This window comes from Pygocentrus nattereri, chromosome 11, assembly GCF_015220715.1.
Source record: "Pygocentrus nattereri isolate fPygNat1 chromosome 11, fPygNat1.pri, whole genome shotgun sequence".
NCBI lineage: Eukaryota > Metazoa > Chordata > Actinopteri > Characiformes > Serrasalmidae > Pygocentrus > Pygocentrus nattereri.
The window spans coordinates 21,244,509-21,264,005 of record NC_051221.1 but is presented as its reverse complement, the minus strand read 5'-3'; the positions used below and the strand labels follow the sequence as shown (position 1 = coordinate 21,264,005).

The 19,497-nt window shown below is 37.5% G+C and overlaps 1 protein-coding gene and 1 pseudogene across 5 annotated transcripts in view; both read left to right on the top strand.

Annotated features, from left to right (window-relative positions):
• Positions 1 to 19,497, top strand: part of lsp1a (lymphocyte specific protein 1 a) — a 29,040-nt gene that overhangs the window by 3,860 nt on the left and 5,683 nt on the right. Inside the window, exons 2-13 of one of the 5 annotated variants that reach the window (XM_017700156.2) lie at positions 4,388 to 4,534; positions 7,785 to 8,172; positions 8,304 to 8,446; positions 9,465 to 9,717; positions 9,877 to 10,017; positions 12,057 to 12,098; positions 12,605 to 12,648; positions 16,112 to 16,193; positions 16,639 to 16,779; positions 17,521 to 17,616; positions 18,545 to 18,637; positions 18,760 to 18,868. In XM_017700156.2, coding sequence (XP_017555645.1) covers positions 4,388 to 4,534; positions 7,785 to 8,172; positions 8,304 to 8,446; positions 9,465 to 9,717; positions 9,877 to 10,017; positions 12,057 to 12,098; positions 12,605 to 12,648; positions 16,112 to 16,193; positions 16,639 to 16,779; positions 17,521 to 17,616; positions 18,545 to 18,637; positions 18,760 to 18,868 — 1,679 coding nt within the window. Of the gene's footprint in view, positions 1 to 4,387; positions 4,535 to 7,784; positions 8,173 to 8,303; positions 8,447 to 9,464; positions 9,718 to 9,876; positions 10,018 to 12,056; positions 12,099 to 12,604; positions 12,649 to 16,111; positions 16,194 to 16,638; positions 16,780 to 17,520; positions 17,617 to 17,826; positions 18,184 to 18,544; positions 18,638 to 18,759; positions 18,869 to 19,497 lie in introns of those variants that run through there. The other 4 variants (XM_017700158.2, XM_017700157.2, XM_037542486.1 and 1 more) reach the window with 4 other exon arrangements.
• On the top strand, positions 14,756 to 14,927 carry LOC119264545 (annotated as a pseudogene).

Here is a 19,497-nt window from a genome sequence, read left to right as displayed (position 1 = left end):
AGACCTAACTGCATTTTATTTGTGTTTTAGTGGAGACATGTCCTGCTGTGTTTCTTGCAGTTGTAAACTGTCCCTAAACTCATGTTGGACTCCATGTGCTGTGAATGCTGGGTATGGTAAATATTTTCTTCTCCATTCTCCATTCATAAATGCCAGCCTCAACTCAAAGCTCTCTGAAATGTTACTGCACCACACTTCCAAAGGAAAGTAGTGTTTGTCTTATACATTCCTTCAGACTATAAATCAAACAAAATTGGCATTCACTGTTGTTAAATGCATATGGTGAATAAAGTGTCTCACTGTGAGTTTAAAGGAGGTTCTAAATCTCCAGTCTGCTCTGTATTAGCTGATCTTTCATAGTGTCAGTTATTTTTCTGATCCTGACGCAAAGCATTTTCTGTGTCTGGAGATAATTTACAGGCCATTCCCACTGTGATAGAGGTATGAAATTCATAACTTCAGGCATATTTAATACCACAGTATGTACTGAAGTGTTGAATGAAAGCATCAGTTTTGCATGTATATCAACAAAATAATGGTCAGAATTAAGCAAGCTATAAAATATTTACTATGTTGATGTAATACATTTTGTACTGCAAAACAAATATATGCACTTGAATTGACTCAAAGCACTATTTTTTTATTGTAGTTTTGTGATCTGTTGTGAATGCTGCTTTACTAGCTTCAATTTTATTACCATTTTTTTATCAGATAACACAGAGACTAACTGTGCTAAAAACATCATACCACACCAATACCACTAATTCCATCACCTAAATCATTTGCCTAGAGAGTCAAGTTGATATTTTCACATAGGTCAGTTTGATAGTAATGGTGAAAACAATTTGTGCAGTGATGATATTTTTCACCCACATAACCAACATTGGCCTCTACCTGGCTTATGCAAGAGTGACCAGTTTGAGTTTTGCAGCCATCCACTAACTGTCTCCTGCTACATGTTTGGGCTTGCTCTGCTGTGAATTAGCAAATGCAACAATAGCCAAAAGCATTCCCTCAGCGAAAGCGAATGCTCAGCCACCCTCCCTATCCATTCTGCCCCTGGGCTTAGCTGCATTATGCTTAGGAAGCAGAGTCAACAGATTGTCGGGAAAGGTGATATATGCAGAGCGTGAGCCAGATTCTAAAGTTTTTTTCTTTTCCCTTGAGTAGTGAGAACTACATGAGAATAAGTAGTAGCCTGTTGTGTGAGTGCGCATGCTGAATATTTAGACTGTACCGAAAATGACTAGGTGAGGACAAAAGATGGCTTCCATTTAGTTAAATGGAGGCAGATTGTGTGCTCAGACAAGAACGAAAGAATAGAGCGATTTGTGAGCCTGTCGCTGCTAGACAAATCACAGCAAGATGAATGACCTCATCTCCATTGTTGACGTCATACAGGTGGCCTGTGCCAGAAATGAAATAATCCCACCATGCTGATTAAGAGGTTTAAATAATGAGAGTCCATATAAAGCTTTGGTTAAATGGTTGATCCCACCACATGCCATTCTGTGGTGGTGTGGTCAGCTGTGTCGTTATTATGACTTATGATTGAGACTGTGTGAAATTTGAAAACAAAGACTGGAAGAAAAAGGAAAGGCAGAGAAGGAGGTAGAGAGAGAGAGAGGAAGAGAAAGAGAGAGAGCGAGAGAGAGAGAGAGAGAGAGAGAGAGAGAGAGTGGTTATACTGCAGTGGTCCAGCTGGCTTGTAACCCTTTAACCTCTTTCCCCTCACTTCCCATGCTACTCACTCTTCCTGTAAGAATGCCCGAGGACATGGTTTGGCTGGGGCAGACATATCACAGTGCTGAGAGCAAGGGGAAGAAAGATATTTAGCAAACTAGAATGCATGTCCCTTTACAGCAAAATAGCTAATACAAAAATGTGGCACAAGGACAAGACAGCCTCCTTTGTGATCGTGGGGAAAATTTATGGACCTCCCCTGCAATATATGTTCTTAGATCAAGCTATAAAGCCACTGGAGCAGATTGTGACTCAACTGGTGAGCAGGTCTGGTATGCATTAAGGGCCCATTAGTGACCCATGCTTGCCCTTAATTGAACCAGAAGCTGCATTAGTGTTTATTGTAAAATGACACCAAGACTCCCAGGTGGAAGCAATTGCCATATCCCTCAAGACTGACCCAAAGGCAAATAGGATAACTCATACCCTAGGAGAGGAGTAGATACTTTCTCTTGACAAAAAAATTGTGACTTTTAATGTTAGCAAATGTAGCTTGACCCTCAAAATATAGAGAATTACCCAAATAGTCAACATTCTGGTGAGTTACACAAGGCCTTCTGGTTTAGTCTAAACACACTTTCCTCTACCACAACCACAAACATGTACACACACATGCTTGCACATGCCCAGGGATGATGTGTGGGGCATGCATATGTGTGCGCGCATGTGTATGTGTGTGTTTACTGGTTAGATAAACACAGGGGTGCATCAACATCTCCAGTATGAGTGCATGTGGGATGTCATCGCTCAATCATGGCTGTCGTTGAACTCCAAAGCAGATGTTCCATTGGCTCCCTCTCTCATCCTGCAGACTTAACAAGCCATTGTTTAGAGAATCTTCTAGAGACACTCATGGATGACTCAGTGAATCAGACTGAGAAGTACCGCTATGGACTAAGGGTTTTTTATTCTGATTAAAGTAAGAACAGTGCTCCTTCTTTGGTCAGATGCTGGCATAATAGTTCAACATAAGGCTGTATTGACTATGTGTGAAATACCCAATGCTAATCAGGATGTCCTGTTATTGCTAATGTTAATGTTAATTCAAAGAGGGGGTTTAGCAAAGTGTTCAGTGGATGAGCTGGTTCGCTAACCTGATGAGGCCCAGTGCTGCAGCTAAAGATAATATTAAAGGCAAAAACGCCATTTTGAGCACTCTGTGGAGACTAAAAAATAATATGGTAAAGTAATTTTAATGAATTTGCATTTGAGCATGTCTTTCTTAGTCGGCCTTATTTACAGCTAAATGCTATGACATATTCCTATTGTGTCTTTAGTGTGTCTTAGTGTGTCCAAAGTGCTAGTTAGGAGTGTTTCAAATCTTGGATGTTATTCACTAGTGAACGTTTACTCTATAATTGTTTTCACTATAAGATTAAGAGTATATTTTGGAGTTCTTCTGCATTGTAGATGCTTATTCTATCTCAATTGTTTTTTATATATCTTAGTAGTTCTTATTCACTACAGGAGTGAGAGTTTAATTCTATAGTTATTAATTACTACAGGAGTGAGAGTTTAATTCTATAGTTATTACTTACTATAGGAGTGAGAGTTTAGTTCTATAGATATTAATTACTATAGGAGGGAGAGTTTAATTCTATAGTTATTACTTACTATAGGAGTGAGAGTTTAATTCTATAGATATTATTTACTATAGGAGTGAGAGTTTAATTCTATAGTTATTATTTACTATAGGAGTGAGAGTTTAATTCTATAGATATTACTTACTATAGGAGTGAGAGTTTAATTCTATAGATATTATTTACTATAGGAGTGAGAGTTTAATTCTATAGTTATTATTTACTATAGGAGTGAGAGTTTAATTCTATAGTTATTATTTACTATAGGAGTGAGAGTTTAATTCTATAGTTATTACTTACTATAGGAGTGAGAGTTTAATTCTATAGATATTATTTACTATAGGAGTGAGAGTTTAATTCTATAGATATTATTTACTATAGGAGTGAGAGTTTAATTCTATAGTTATTATTTACTATAGGAGTGAGAGTTTAATTCTATAGTTATTATTTACTATAGGAGTGAGAGTTTAATTCTATAGATATTATTTACTATAGGAGTGAGAGTTTAATTCTATAGTTATTATTTACTATAGGAGTGAGAGTTTAATTCTATAGATATTACTTACTATAGGAGCGAGAGTTTAATTCTATAGATATTATTTACTATAGGAGTGAGAGTTTAATTCTATAGTTATTATTTACTATAGGAGTGAGAGTTTAATTCTATAGATATTATTTACTATAGGAGTGAGAGTTTAATTCTATAGTTATTACTTACTATAGGAGTGAGAGTTTAGTTCTATAGATATTATTTACTATAGGAGGGAGAGTTTAATTCTATAGTTATTATTTACTATAGGAGTGAGAGTTTAATTCTATAGTTATTACTTACTATAGGAGTGAGAGTTTAATTCTATAGTTATTACTTACTATAGGAGTGAGAGTTTAATTCTGTAGTTATTATTTACTATAGGAGTGAGAGATTAATTCTGTAGTTATTATTTACTAATACTAATAAAGCGGGATTTTTATTTGATTATTGTTCACTGTAGGAGATAGAGTTAGGTGTATTGTTATTATTGGCTATAGGAATGAGATTTTATCCCATGGCTTTCTTTTCACAGAGTGACAGCCCAGCGCAGTATTGAGGATGCAGAGGAGATTGAGAGGGAGCGACGACGCAGGGCTCGAGAAGCTCTCCGGAAGGAAAAGAGTCTCACTGGAACTTCCGGGTCTCCTCAGGACAGCTCAGTACCAACTGAAGATCGTCTGTAAGTTCATTTTGATACATTAATGTTGATTGGTGAATTAAAAGTTAAAGTGATTTGTTTCTAGTAGTCTCAAAGACATAACTCTCTCTCCCTCCTTATATAACATGGAGCCATAGCTACTCTTTCATTATTACCTAAGCAGTAAAGAATGTTCAGTACAGCATGGCTGGGGAAAGGACTGCATGACCCTTTAGCCCTCAGCCCAGCATGCATTTTGTATGTATAACTTCCACTTTGTATCAGAGGAGCGTAATTACGGGTCGTCTGGTCATGGACCACACCTCTCAGACATGCCAGCAGAGATGCAACTATCTGGCCCCTGTGAATCAAACTGTTTAGAGTAGAGAGCAAGTTGATTTAGACTGCTCTATAATTATGTTGTGGTTATAGAAGAGTCTTGGCTTTGAGCACTTGAGCTTTTTAAGAACTCGTAAAGACTTGTAAAATCGTAAGCATTCAGAGTAACACGCTCAGTTATGTAAAAGAAGTAATTTTGCTTCATTTTTAATTAGATTGTTAAAGTATTTAAAAAAAGCTTTTTATATGGTCTGCCAATGCAGAACATTATTATTATTTGATATAAATAAGCTTTCAAATGTTTTAATTTCGGGATATTTTAATGTATAGACAGTCATCAGAGATGTAGTTGGTCCATTAAAATGGACATGGTTCACTTTCTCCCTTTTCATTATTGAGATATTTCTAAAACCTGGAAAAGTGCAGATGATTTTGCTTTGATAAGGTCCATGAAAACCTTTGAAGGTACAGCGTTCAGTATTTAAAAAAGATTACAATTAGAGAAGCACAAGGGAAAGACCTGGAAATTAAAAACAAGAACATTGCTGCCATATGGGTACCCCATTTATAAAGGGGGTCAGTAAACAGTACTGGATTTTTATAGGACCATATAGGTCAAACAGCAAATGTCCCAAATAATAAAGGTTTTTTTCTCTCAACTGGTTATTTGGTTTGAACATAGCTGTATGTGCTGTATACTCTGTATATTCTGACTTCTTCATGCAGGAGTGCCCTAGATTAAATTGTGTAACTCTCTCTCTCCCTCTTTTTAATAATGAGCCACAACTGCTCCTTTATTTTTGCCTAAGCAGTAAAGAATATCATATCAAATTAGCATATCAAAATGCTAATTTGATATGATATTACCTGATGCTTGTGTGAATGACTGGGATCTAATGGCACATACAAATTAAAATATATTTAGTACTGTGAAAAAGTCAGAGACCACCCTTCATGTATTTAATTTCAAATCAAAGGGTATCCAATGAGTATTAAGAAAAAGAGCAGACTCATATTCAACAGAAAAGTACACAGAAGCCCCAACAACTAAATATAATATCAATAATATTTACCGTGTCCAACCTTTTCTATTATTACAGCCTCTATTCTTTCAGGAGACTTATTTTCAGTCTTTCAAATGTATCTGGTGGAATACTTTTTCCATGCTTCCCAAATTCAGTCTTGCATTTTGGTTGCATTTTCTGCTTCTCACAATCCAAATAATCCCAAACAGCTTCTTTGTTTGATTTGAAAATGTTCTTCTTTTTTGTTTGTTTCTTTTTTCTTCAGTAACAGCTTTCTGAAAGCTACACATCCTTTCAGTCTCATAGTGTTGAGTTGTCTCCTTACAGTGGAAGGATGTTCAGAAACATGGATTTTTTTCAGATCTAAAGCAAAAGTGGAGCTTGATTTTCTCCTGTCTCTCAAAGATGAAAGGTTTAATTACTGTTTATCTGACGGTGGCAGTTTTTTTGGTCTACCTGATCTTAAATGGATAATAGGACTCCTATTTTACTTGTGTCTTCTAATCATTTTAATAATAAACTTTTGATAACAGTTAGTTATTAGTTAATAACAGTTTTAAAAATGTCTGTTTTTTGTTTATTTTTTTAAACATATTTTCTTCACACTCTTCTCTATGCAAGTGTCTTTCATCTAAATTCCCCAGAAATATCTACAAAAAAATGAATATATGGTACTTATTGGCTACTTAGATTGGAAATTGAATGAATAAAGTTGTGGCCTCTTGACTTTTGCACAGTACTGTGTACAATCATCTAAAACAGGCTTGTAAAACTGGGGGCCTTCTGGGCCAAAGTGCTCAGAGATCAGCGTTTACCCTCATCTAACACTCTGAATTCAGTTTATGAAGACCTTGCTAATTAGCTGGTGAGCTGAATCAGATGTGTTTCATGAGGCAGTGTACTGAAATCTGCAGTGTTGTGGCCCAGGAGAACGGCATCCTGACACATGTGATCTAAAAGTACAGATTTCTAGGTGAGTCTAGTCAGTTTGACGCTCTGAATGGCCTTGAGGAAGTGATCTTAATGGAAATCCTAAGAGTGGACTTGCATAATCTCCATGCACTGCATCAGTAGCCAGTGATGTGTATTTGGAGTCACTTTGATGATAGTTTCTGCTGTTGCTGTGTTATTAAGTCTTGGCATACAATGCATTATGTCACATCAGATGTTGGCACTTCGAGTGTTAAGTAATTTCAGGTGTTCTCAACACCTACCTCACTGTTAGTGTGGTACTGAGACCTGGTTGCCTATGGCAAGAGAATAACAACAACAACAAGAAAAGCCACACAAAAAACCCTCAAACATCTGTTTCCCTGGATTGTGTTTGAAGTCAAATGCCTGTGTTAATAGATGGACAGAATGACTTCAGTGCATAGTTTTATCACTGAGCATTTGTAGCCATATACCGCTACAGGTGTGGGCTCCATATGCTGCCTTCCCTGATGGAGTCTGTTCATGCTTCACTGGCTGTTAACTTATCCACAGTTCTCATAAAGTTCTGACCATCCTATCTGGTTTTAAAAACAGTATATCTCATTGGCTACCACCTCACAGAAAAGGCTGAAGTCTCCAATGCTTTGTGGGCTTTGATGTTGTTCTACATTCTCTTTGGTCTCATTTACACCTCTCTACCTCCCTCAATCCTCTCATCAGGGTCGGATCTTAAGATGTGGCCACAGCACATCAGTTCATATCTTAGAGGCGTGATGGTCTTTTAAACTGGGTTTGGCTCCAAAAATGAAGTTGGCAAAGCCTGTATGCATTGCTGGCACTAGATGACAGAGCTTAAGTCTCCTGCATGAAATTTTTTTTCCTAACACCTGCATAATCACACTCTCAACTGTTTTCATTTACCTCAGTTAAAAATTCCTCTCAGTACGAAATCTCATGTTGTTCAGCACATCTGAATCCAATGCGTTTAACTGCAGCTATGAGAGCGAGCTGAAACCAAGCAGCCCTGGAGGACTGGAGGAGGATGAAGGCTTCAGTGACTGGACCCAGAGAGCAGAAAGGGGCAGACGGGCCAGACAGGAGGAGAACGGCCCCAGAGAAGAGGACCTGGAGGTGGAAAGAGCCATGAATGGAGCAACCAGGGGACAGGAGAAGATAGGCTCCACCGCACTCACTCCGCAGCATAAGGCGCAATACGAAGTGAAGGAAGAGGAGGAGTACAGGCCAGTGAGGAAGAGTAGCGAGAAACGGATGGAGTTTGGAGAGCGGCCAAGCAGCTTCAGGGACAGAGAGGCAGAGGAATGGAAGGCAGAGGTGTCGAGAGTTGACAAGAGACAAAATGAGGATCCAAGATCGCACACAGAAGTAAGAGCTGGAATGCTGTTTTCTAAATCCCATTTTTTCATTTTGTCCTTTACAGAGAAATGCATCATTGTGATGTACACTCTTGTGTTGTTATTATTTTTTGTTTTTAAAATCATGTCTAACCTTTGAAGGTGAAAGAAAAGAGACAAGAAGTAAAGGTCTCATACACATCTAAAGTCTTCCTGCAGCATGACAGAATGCCCAGTGCCAACGGTGATGATACTGCTGGAGAGGAAGTCACATCACAGCTGTTCAAAACCAAAAAGACTACAAGGTGAGTTAGCACAAGAATATTATTGCCCAGAATAACATTCAGCTCTCTGTGTACAGTTCAGTACAGTGACAAAAGAGAAAGGTCTGCTCTCCTGGGTCTTGGCTGTGCACAAAAAATGTTACGTGTTGTTAGAAGTTTTATTTATTATTTAGGTACAAATCTTAATATGTAGAATTTAGACGTTTAGTAACACCTTATTAAGTACTTTTAAAACCTTATGCTATTCACATTTCATGTAAATACTGTAAACAATATAAAGAATATTTTGAATGATTTACTCAGCAGTGAAGTATTTTGGGAACAACAATAAATTGTACTGTAGTAAACAATATAATGTATTTGATACAATCTTGTATTGTATTGAATTGTGTCATACTATATTATATTGTATTGTATCATTATTTATCAATAATAATAATAATAATAATATAATTATTACATTACTATAATAATAATAATAATAATAACATTTACAGTATTAACACTGAGGAAAGGCACACAACGTAATAAAAGCCACACTTTTATTACAAATCTAAATGAATGACTGTCACACTTCTTGTAGTAATCTTATATTTAGAATAAATTTGTTCTGGCCTCGAGATTTGACCACAGCTTTTTTGTCATTTTACAATCTTCTACAGTCCATCATAAATTATTTTTTCTCGATTCAAAATTTCTTATAAATTATACTCTGATTTGTGTCATGTCTCTCTACTGCAATAGGCGCCAGGACTGTTGTTAATGTCATTGCTATCATTGCTGTGCTGTCATGGTTCATTACACCATTTAAAACACCATATAATCTTAAGACAACAAATTCATGTTAAAGTGAAGAAGCACCATCAAAAAGGAACTTTTTCAAATGAATGCATCTCTGTCCACTCCATGAAGGAGATGGCTAAGTAAAGTAGCTGATGTCATGCAGTCAGACATGGATTAGTTCCAGGGAAATTCCAGCACCGCATTATGTCCAGTATAATATGGCCACTCTTGCTCATCTTCCCCTACATTTCAACAGGAGCGTGGATCAGGCCCCTGAACCAAGGGAGCAGGCTGAGGCCAGTCTGGAAACAGAGCAGAAGCTGGAGAAGATCCGACGCAGCCACCAAGAGAAGGAGAGCCAGGAGTTGGAGCAGCTCCGCCAGCGGCAGGCCGAGGCCGAGGTGGAGCTAGAGGAACTGAAGAGGAGGAGAGAAGAACGACGGAGATTCCGCCAGGAAGAGGAGCGCAGAAGGGAAGAGGAGGAGCAGCACAGACTAGTGAAGGAGGAGGTGCTGGAATAGAAAAGCAAACATATAGATACATAAACTAGATACCCATGAATGCACAGTCATTTCCTGACATACATGCCAGAAAACTCCAGTTAAGAGAGAGATAAGCTGCATAAGAGTTAAGGATGAGGGTAATAAATTATGTGGGATGGTTCGCAGGAGGAAAAGAGGCAGATGAAGGAGGATATTGAGAGGAGGAGGATGGAGGCAGCTGAAAAGAGAATGAAGAACCTAAGCACATCCAGTCCAGATGGAGATGATTCATTTAACCCACTTAGTCCAAAGAGTCACACTAATAAGGTAAATAAATAAATAAAAACATAAAAATAATTAAAGCCTGTTTGACTCACACTAGTTTACTATTCATGTACTGTAAAAATGTGACGCATTGAATGTGCTACATTCAAATATATGCAACATTTCCACAATAATACTTTTTCCAAAAGTAAGTGAATGGAAATGTAAAATAGTCAAATGACATGTTTTATGAGTTTTATAACTGAGAATAAGTTAACATGTCCTTTACTTCTAGTCCACAGCATTCTTGAAACAAACATCTAAATGTACATTTCGGCCAATGTATAACATTTAAATTACATTATAACAATGTATAACATTTAATTTGTAGTATTTGAATCTACCTTGTATGCTTTATTATTGTACAGTCGTATGCAAAAGTTTGGGCAAACCTGTCAATTTACATGCTTTGTTGATTTTCTGTGTGAAACTAAGAGGACACACTTCACAGTCCTTCAACTTCACTTTACTTTTATGGCCTTTTTTAACAACATGATAAACTCAACAAACAGAAATTAATTGCATAAAAGAATCAAGTTTGTTCCCTGTAATAGGTGTGTCAAATTATTTTTACTTAGCAAATCAACCAAAAATGTAAATTTGGTCATTTAGAACAAGGATTGTTCATACTTTAGAATACGACTATATTTCATCCATATGGAAATGATAGACGTGTTAAGTAAATTGAATGCATCACTATTTTGAGCGTAGACCCTCCAGCAAATCTCTGTTCATCAGGAGCTTCATTTCCAGTCTTGCAATAACAGCTGATATTCTGACTTACATTTCAGTGTAAACTGGAATCTTTCTGTTTGCCATCTACTCAAATACTACTTTCAAATCATCATGATTAAATGGGCTGTTTTTCCAGATGATAGGTTCCATTTAAACTTGTAAGTTGCATGTGTGTGTGGTTCATTTGAGTGATGTGTGTGCTTTGTTTTTTTGTCTGTCACACATTACTGGTTACACATAAAATGCATGCGTCATAGGATGCGGCTTGATGATGTTGGACTTTAAGCAGTTCTGTTATGCTTTAATTTACGTTTCAGTGATTGAGTTGCTGTTCACATCATTTCCCTCAGTGTCCTCTCTTTGTTTCATTTACAAATGATGGCCTGATATCACCAGCATAGTTGACCTTATCCTGTGTGATCTTCAGTTTGTCTTGTTTTTGTCCAGAAAAATATCTTATTAACTAGTAACACAAAATTATTTATCACACTGATACAACATTATATTGTACTTATCTTATATAGTCACATGCGGGCCTGATCGATATATTGGTTGGCTGATAATATCGGCTGATATTAACAATGTACGGTTTTACTGTATCAGTAAATCTTCAATAACACATCAATAATTAGCAACTTTGTTGGCATCAGCAGGATTTAAACTTGATCTGGGGCTTTTCCTGTACAAAGAAGGCACTGCTGCACATTTTAATACACAATTTCTGAATTTAATATGTGGCACATTATATGTTTTTATGTTAATCCCTTAAACTCCTTATTTATTACATACTAAGTGTTAATTTTCAGGAGATATTATTAGGTTATAGAAGTGTGTAATAAAACATTTGTCCCACTGGTGGGCCCTGGTCATGAGGTTAAATAAAAAAAATGTATAAACTGTGCAATCACTGTGTAACCAAAACTGATATTGTTGGATCTAAATTTTAATCTCTTAAAATTGGTATTGTGTCAGCCACACATTGGTCAGACCCTAATAGTGATCATTTCTTCTTCTTTCCTGGCCATAGTTGGGCCACTGCATGCATCTATCAAAATAACAAAATCAGCACCTGCTCCAAAAGTTCAAATGTACAGTGATACTATGTTTCTCTCTGAAATGATTTTTATATTGAACTTTGCTTTAGTCAGTCTCAGGTGGTGTCCAATTTATACTTAGACATGTGAGAAATATGCATGTACATGCTGTTTTCATTCCCTCCTGTACTGTGTTCTGTGGGTTGGTGATTGGTGTTTCTGAGGCTGTGTCTGTCGTCCTGAGCTACCTTCTGCTTGCATGTGTAATTTCAGAATGAGCATGAGGAGAGATTGACAGCTGAAAGTACATGCTTGGTGAGTTGGGGATCAAAAAGCCAGCAGGCTCGACAGCCACACAAGGGAATCTTTTGTGGGGTTGAAATGAGAGCCACTGAGCATGCATAGTGTTTGCCCGCTTTGATGTAAAAGAGCAAGAGAAGAACTGTCTGGGGCCTAGATCATTTTCCACCATGACACATTATTATTCATGCACGTATGAACTCAACTCTTCACCTGCTCACAGTTTGACATGTTCTTTTAGTCACTGAGAAGACACCATTATGTAATGTTGGAAGATTTCATGAATGGACTGAATAGGCTTTATTCCCCCTTTCATAAAAGGAGGTGTAGGGTGCTTCCCATGTAAGACAGCTAGTTCTCATAAGTTCCTCTGCTTTGTGATTGAATCATTTCCTATTAGAATAAACCACAACACAAAGAATCAGCTTTGGTGATGAGGTAATGGAAATACATACACTCTCATCTGTGCAATGACAAAATATTGTAAATGCTTTTCTCTTCTATGATGTCTTTCTTTTCAGATCACAGAGAGAACAGAGTCCTTGAATCGATCCTTAAAGAAAAGGTGAGCTTATTTCATCTTGTCAGTTACTGCAAAGCACAGCCAGCATGCAAATTCACATTCTGATGAATGCTATTGCTGCCTAAACTCAGCCTTGATGAGACTATAAATAGCAGGTCTGTTTAGGCCAAAACTAAAGGCAGTCTGGGTAAATGACTGATGCCTGTAAGTAAACATTGACATAGGTGCATTGGGTCACCTCTATATGCTGTTAGTTCATCACCTTTGTCGGCCATGATTAATGGGCAGGCTAACTTGGTCCAGATGTGGAGTGTGTGTATCTTTCCTCTGGTGGCTTGTGAGATATTGTAGAGAACCCAGACCAGGCTCCATGCTGTCTGAGGCAACGATATATCAGCCTATTCTCACATATGCAGCTCTCAAAAATGTAAAGGTTCAAGTCATAGAGTTACTTAGAGCTTAGGTGAAAATGTCCACTTTTGGTCTAAAGATGCAGTAGAGAGATGGAGGCTGAGTCAAGTACAGTATGATCAGTATGTGTACAGCCCTGTGCAAAAAATCATAGGCCACCGTTTCAATTATTTAATTCTAGTCAAAACAACCATTAAATGCAAGTTACTAATTTTTTTTAGGTGAAAACAGAAAGCATCTATTTTAACAGCAAAATAACACTAAAGCCTCTGACACTAGGTACAATAACAAATCTATCTACATTACTATTATTTATTATCATTTCTATATAATTATATTCATATATTATATATTATGTCCACTGTTTCCTTTTGTGTACTCTACTTTAATTCTTCTATGCATCCAGTCTTAAACCCAGTAAGTTACAGCTGTGACCTCTCAACAACAGCTCCTTCCAAAATGTTTACTGCCATTCCGTTCCCCTTCAAAAAAACACTAACATTAGCACAAGCAACTACTCAAAAACAGATCAGCTGCTTTCACATTGCTTATGCATCGAAAATGGCTAAAGGAGATATTTCAGAGGAGATTCAAATGTAACCCACTTGCATAAGGAAGGGAAAATAGAGCAAAATAAGGTAAAACATATTGAGTTTCAAAAAATTATTTAAAGATGTAGAGAAAAAGAGACTTTTAAAACCTGGTAGATGATCAAAACTGTCACGATTGGATAAACACTATAAGCATTAATATTTGAGAGAGAAGAGAAAATCAAGCTCCACTCTTGCTTCAGATCTGGAAAACTCAAGATGTATAACTATCTTACTGAGAAAAGGAAGTACACAAAAAACTAATGTACAAAGTAGAAATCTAAGATGTGCACTAAAGTTTACGCACTGATGAGTCTTCATTTGTTTTTACTTGTGATTATTTCACTCGTGGGAAAAATGTAACCAACTTTTAAGACTGAACTTTGGAGGTGTGGAGCAATATCCTTGAGATTTTGAACATAAAATGTAATAAAGGCAGAGGGTGGACACAGTAAATACTGAGGCTTTTGTGTAATTTTCTGTTAAATTATGTTCTACTGAAACATATATAAGAAGCTCATATACTTGTTTCTCAGAACATAATTACCTGAAGCATTTCCCTGATGACATCAAAATACTTGACAGGTCGGTGCTTGCGGTTTATGTCAGCTGTGTTGTCTGTCTGTTAGACTGTGATTGGTTGAACCATTATAACAGCGAACGATGACTGTACACTTTACAGTATGTAGTGTGTCTGCTGATGGAATTACATCACTTACCATATATGTCTTTCTTTCTCTTTGCAAGACAACTCAGAATTAAAATTTATGAGCCGTGTTTGTCATGGGAAAGCATCGCGTCATCTGTAAAGAAGCTAGTTAATCACACACCGTATCACTAATGACTAACATATGTCTCAGCTCTGCTTGCTGATTTAATAACTTAGACATATGAAGTGACTGGCCTGTGAATAGGATCAGAGTTTCCAACCATCTAAGCAGTCACTTTGTTCTTGCCATGTACTGGAAGTAAATTGTAGTCTTAAAGAACTTAGAAACGCCCATTCAGGTTTTTATGCAATGTTTATTGTATTGTATTACAATTGTATGCTCAATCTGAATAAATTTTTGCTCCAAAAATGCAATTGGCAACTTTATTTGATTCATTTTAATTAAATTGCAACTGCTTTATTATTTATGAACTTATGTATCGCTTCTTGGCCTTTTGGCTAAGATCAAGTGTAGTATCTGTTCTTATCAGTTTAATATCTGATACGTCCTCTATACGAGGACTACATATTAAATTGATTCTTAGAACAGGGAGACAGAAGAGGGGCTTGCTCTGTCCACTCCATGTATCGACCTGGTTGGGGCAGTCATGGGCTGGAGGTTAGGGAACCATCCTCGTGACCAGAAGGTTGCCAGTTTGATCCCCATTGCTGACAGCACATGACTGAGGTATCCTTGAGCAAGACACCTAACCCCCAACTGCTCCTTGGGCGCTGTGGATTGGGCTGCCCACCGCTCTGGGCAAGTGTGCTCACTGCCCCCTAGTGTGTGTGTGCTCACTAGAGTGTATGTGGCGTTTCACTTCATGGATGGGTTAAATGCGGAGGTGTGGTTCCCTGTTGTGGGACTAATAAGGGTCACTTAATCTATCTATCTATCTATCTATCTATCTATCTATCTATCTATCTATCTATCTATCTATCTATCTATCTATCTATCTATCTATCTATCTATCTATCTATCTATCTATCTATCTATCTATAGCAATTTTGGAATGCAAATTAAAGTAAGACAAATACTGAGTGGAGTTAATTCCTATACAAAATAATTTCCTATTCCTATTATACAAAATAATAATTTTGATGCCTTCACTATTATGCCACAATGCAGAAAACAGTAAACACAAGGAAATGATTGTATGAGTAGGTGTGAACTTTTGACTCATAGTATTCTTATATATAATAAAGATTTTCAAAGCCTAACCCTGAATATAATCCTGACCTTAACCTCAGTAACTCAAAAGAAATATGTAGCTTTTGCAAAAACATGCTTTAAATTTGGGAACTCAATTTGCTGCTACTATTTCTCCAAAAGTGAGGACAAATTTGTCATTTGTCCCCAAAATGTATGGAAACAAACAAACAAACACAGACACACACACACACACACATACATTTTTGTTGGTCAGCGTCAGAAGACAGGGAAGATCCAGTTTTCACCTCAAATTCAACAATAACAGCTTGTTACAGGCAGACAGATATCTGGACAGATCTCAGACAGATATCAGATCAGATCTCAGACAGATATCTAGACAGATATCTGCTTTGAAATGATAATGAGTGAATGGTAGCTGAAATATCTCATTGCACTTAAGGGGACATTTTTGCAAAATGGAGTGCCAGGTGGGGGGAAAGGAATATTCCACCTGGGACAAGAATCTCTCTTATCCCCATCTGGGCGTCTGGCCAGATGATGAGGTTTAAAGCTTTTATATGCTGCTTCTATGGTGTGCAGTCTTTTACATGCCCTGACCAAATGCCTTTGTTTTGAAAACAGCAACAGTTTTAAGAAGACTCAGTCACCAGTCCTCTTGTCTAAGATTGATGACAGACTGGAGCAGTACACTCATGCTGTGGAGGTGAGTGTTCACTCTCTTATAGCTACAACACTGATAGTGGATCAGACTGACTTCAGGCATGTAGTGACAGAGAAATTGTACAGAAACTGTAAAGAAATATGATCCCAGATCAGCTCTAGCCTGTGGGATGTACTGGGGGTACTGCCCTGGGGAATGATACAGTGGTGATTGCACATGAGCTCTGTCATCACAGCTCCATTTTATTGCTAGCCACAGTGTCCTAGACTGCCTCAGCTACGCTATTTTAATAAACAACCACAAGATATTCTGAGGTGAAGGTTTTACAGAATTTGGATAAAAGCAAAATGTTTGTGGTGAGAGTGTCTTGGGGAGGTAAGGTTAGATATCTGGCCATCATGTCATGCATCTTGAAGAACCTACATTCCATAAAAATCTGCTAATTTTTGAAGGATGGAAAAGGATTCATCTTTGTGTTGTCTCACAGATCTCCTCAAAAGAACCAAAGATGACCAGACCAGCTGTGGTGGACATGCCCACCGTTCCTGAGCCAGTGGCTGCCAAAAAGAATCTGTTTGAGGTTGGAGAGGCCTGGAACCAGAACATGGCAAAAGGCTCTCCATCAAAGGTCTGAAAGCACCACGTGCTGCACTCTGCATTCAGGAACATTCTCAAAAATAACGATTTCTAAATGATTTTTGGCTTGTGTGTACAGTTCTAGGGCAAAAAAACTTTTCAGCGGTGTAGAAGTTTTACATTATGTGGAAGCTCTTTAAGCTCTTTAAACATACTAAGACTTATTATTCAGAAAATACGAGAACCTTCATGCAAACTGGCTGAGCTATGCTTAGATTATAGAAGTCTGCAATAAAACTTTAGGCCTGTCAGGGGGCCTTGGCCATTCAAGGGGTTAAACTTTAAAAAGGTGTACTTGTACATCTAAACAGTTTTTTAAAGAACCATACTCTTACTCTTACTACAAATATTTGTATATTTACCCCATAAATGGCCAGATCCTGCCATTTACCTAGTAATAGCTCTACCAGTCCCTGTATTTACTGAATAATAACCCTTAGTATGTAATAAGCCTGGGATTTTAATGGGTTAAATAACAGTTGAAAGGAAGGTAAAACATTTTTAAACTTACAAGAAATGTATATTAAGTTGGATATATACAAACTGATAGAGAGTTTGTATATATCCTGGGACTGGGGAACAAAGCAGCTGAAATAATTTGACTTGTTAATCCACTAAAGGGATATGATACAGCAATTCCTATCCAATATTCTTTGTCTTTTTCTCTGTGACTGAAATTGAATTATCTCTCATATATCTTTGTGTCTTATACCATGTTATATATGTGTATTAGGACACTGAGGGTCTGAAGGTGGGTGTGGCCGACCTCATTACTCACTGGGTGAAGGGGAGCCCAGAGGGTAGCAACAGAAACTCTTCCAGGCCGTCCGTAAGTGTCTGCTGACTTAAGATTCTTATCAAGTTGTTCCATTGCCTGTTGTTCACACTGTTGCTCAGTGGCGTACCTTCTGCTTGACACAACAATGCTTTTTCAGTATGAAGTCTACCAGAGGCACAATCCGAATAGATATTTATGGCATGCACTTGTCCCTCTGGGAATAAATCAAGGCCTCTTTTTGTCTTTTCTATGTTCTTCCAGTTTCTGTCTTCTGCTTCTTTCATCTGCCTCCTTATTTTTCCCTTCCAAGGTAAAATAGATGATAAATTCAAACTTTCTCTTCCTTCGCTCTGATAAAAAGGTAGATGTTGTGCAAATGTTTATATATATTTATGGATGCAATGCTAGTGCACTCGTAAAACTAATGCTTACTTGGCTTAGTTTCTGTAGAATCTTTACATCACAAGGAGGTCATTTTTCAGACTAAAATATCATCAGTATAGTGTAGTGAGTAATACTTCTGCTTGTCATGCAATAGTTCTCCAGCCAGGCAAGCATGATATGCTATGCCAATAAGAGTCCTAGGGCAAAACTGCTAACTCCACATTTGCCTACGTCTGTAACATGGTTACATTCAGTGTCACTCTAGATAAGAGCATCTGCCTAATTCATGAATGTTCTTTTTAAGGCATCCATTGAATCACTGAAAGGCCCTTTAGGGAGCCAAAAGGTGTTCTTCTATGACATCGCTCCGAAGAACCCTTTCTGTCACCTGCATTTTTAAGATTGTAGTGTATTTGTGGAAAGGGAATTTGAAAGAGATCTTTTAATTAGGACCTGAACCTATGGCAGATTCCTTTTTACACTGCCCTCTGGTGGGCTACTGATCTTCTGCCTCAGTTTGGCAGGATCAGTTGCTTTTCAGTTTTCATAGCAGGTGTAGTCAAAGCAAGTCTCTATTCTCCATGCTCATTCATAGGATGTTAAAGCAGGAGATGTGCTCCAGAAGAAGAACATGTGGGAGATCATAGGAGAGGGATCAGCAACAGGGTGGTCAGGACCAGCAGGGAAGGTAATTGTCTTATTACAGCAAAAGCAATACCAACAACAAAAGAAGGGAAAGGTTGAGAGACTGTTTCTCCCTCTCCCCAATCCTCTGTCTGCAACTGTGTGATGTTCCTTTTTTATTTTTAGGCTACCGCCGCTGGTAAACGCTACAAGTTTGTAGTGACTGGCCATGGCAAATATGAGAAGATCTCCATTGACGATGACCATTACAATGACTACCCAAATGGAAAATCAAGTAAGACTGTCTATGACATCTTATGAGCTTAGTAAATCCTAAATCATTACTGCAGTAATGACATATCACTGTAGTTCTACCATAGAAAATGTACAGTATTAATGACTCTTAGAATAGCTTTGTCAATTGCCACTGAAATAAAACCTGCTTGTCTCATAAGTGTGAGCAGTGCTTGGATGTGAACTTTTGCATTGTATTACATTGGCTTAAGCCATTTTAGACAAAGCTCTGCTAAACCACATAAGCCCTGGTAGGATATAAATTTGTGGGGTGTTGACAGAGTCAATGCTTATGCATTCTCACTCAGCCTGCAGTGGCCTTAAATAAAGACTGCTGGAAATGTTCACACATGCCAGCTTGTGCATTGCAAGGCTTTAGGACATCAATTTAGGGCTGTGTAATGCTTAAGCTATTTTAACTGCCCATTACAGGGTTTTATTATGATTAGCAATTTATCTAATTTTAACCAATGGACATTTTCTTCTGAAATGTTTGTAAAGCTGCTTTTTATAACACAAGCTAAGTAATGCTAATAATGCTTACCTAACAAAGTCAAGTTATAATGTTTTTTCATCTTATATTCTAATTTATAGCATGCATATATAATGCAGTACTATAGTATTTATGAA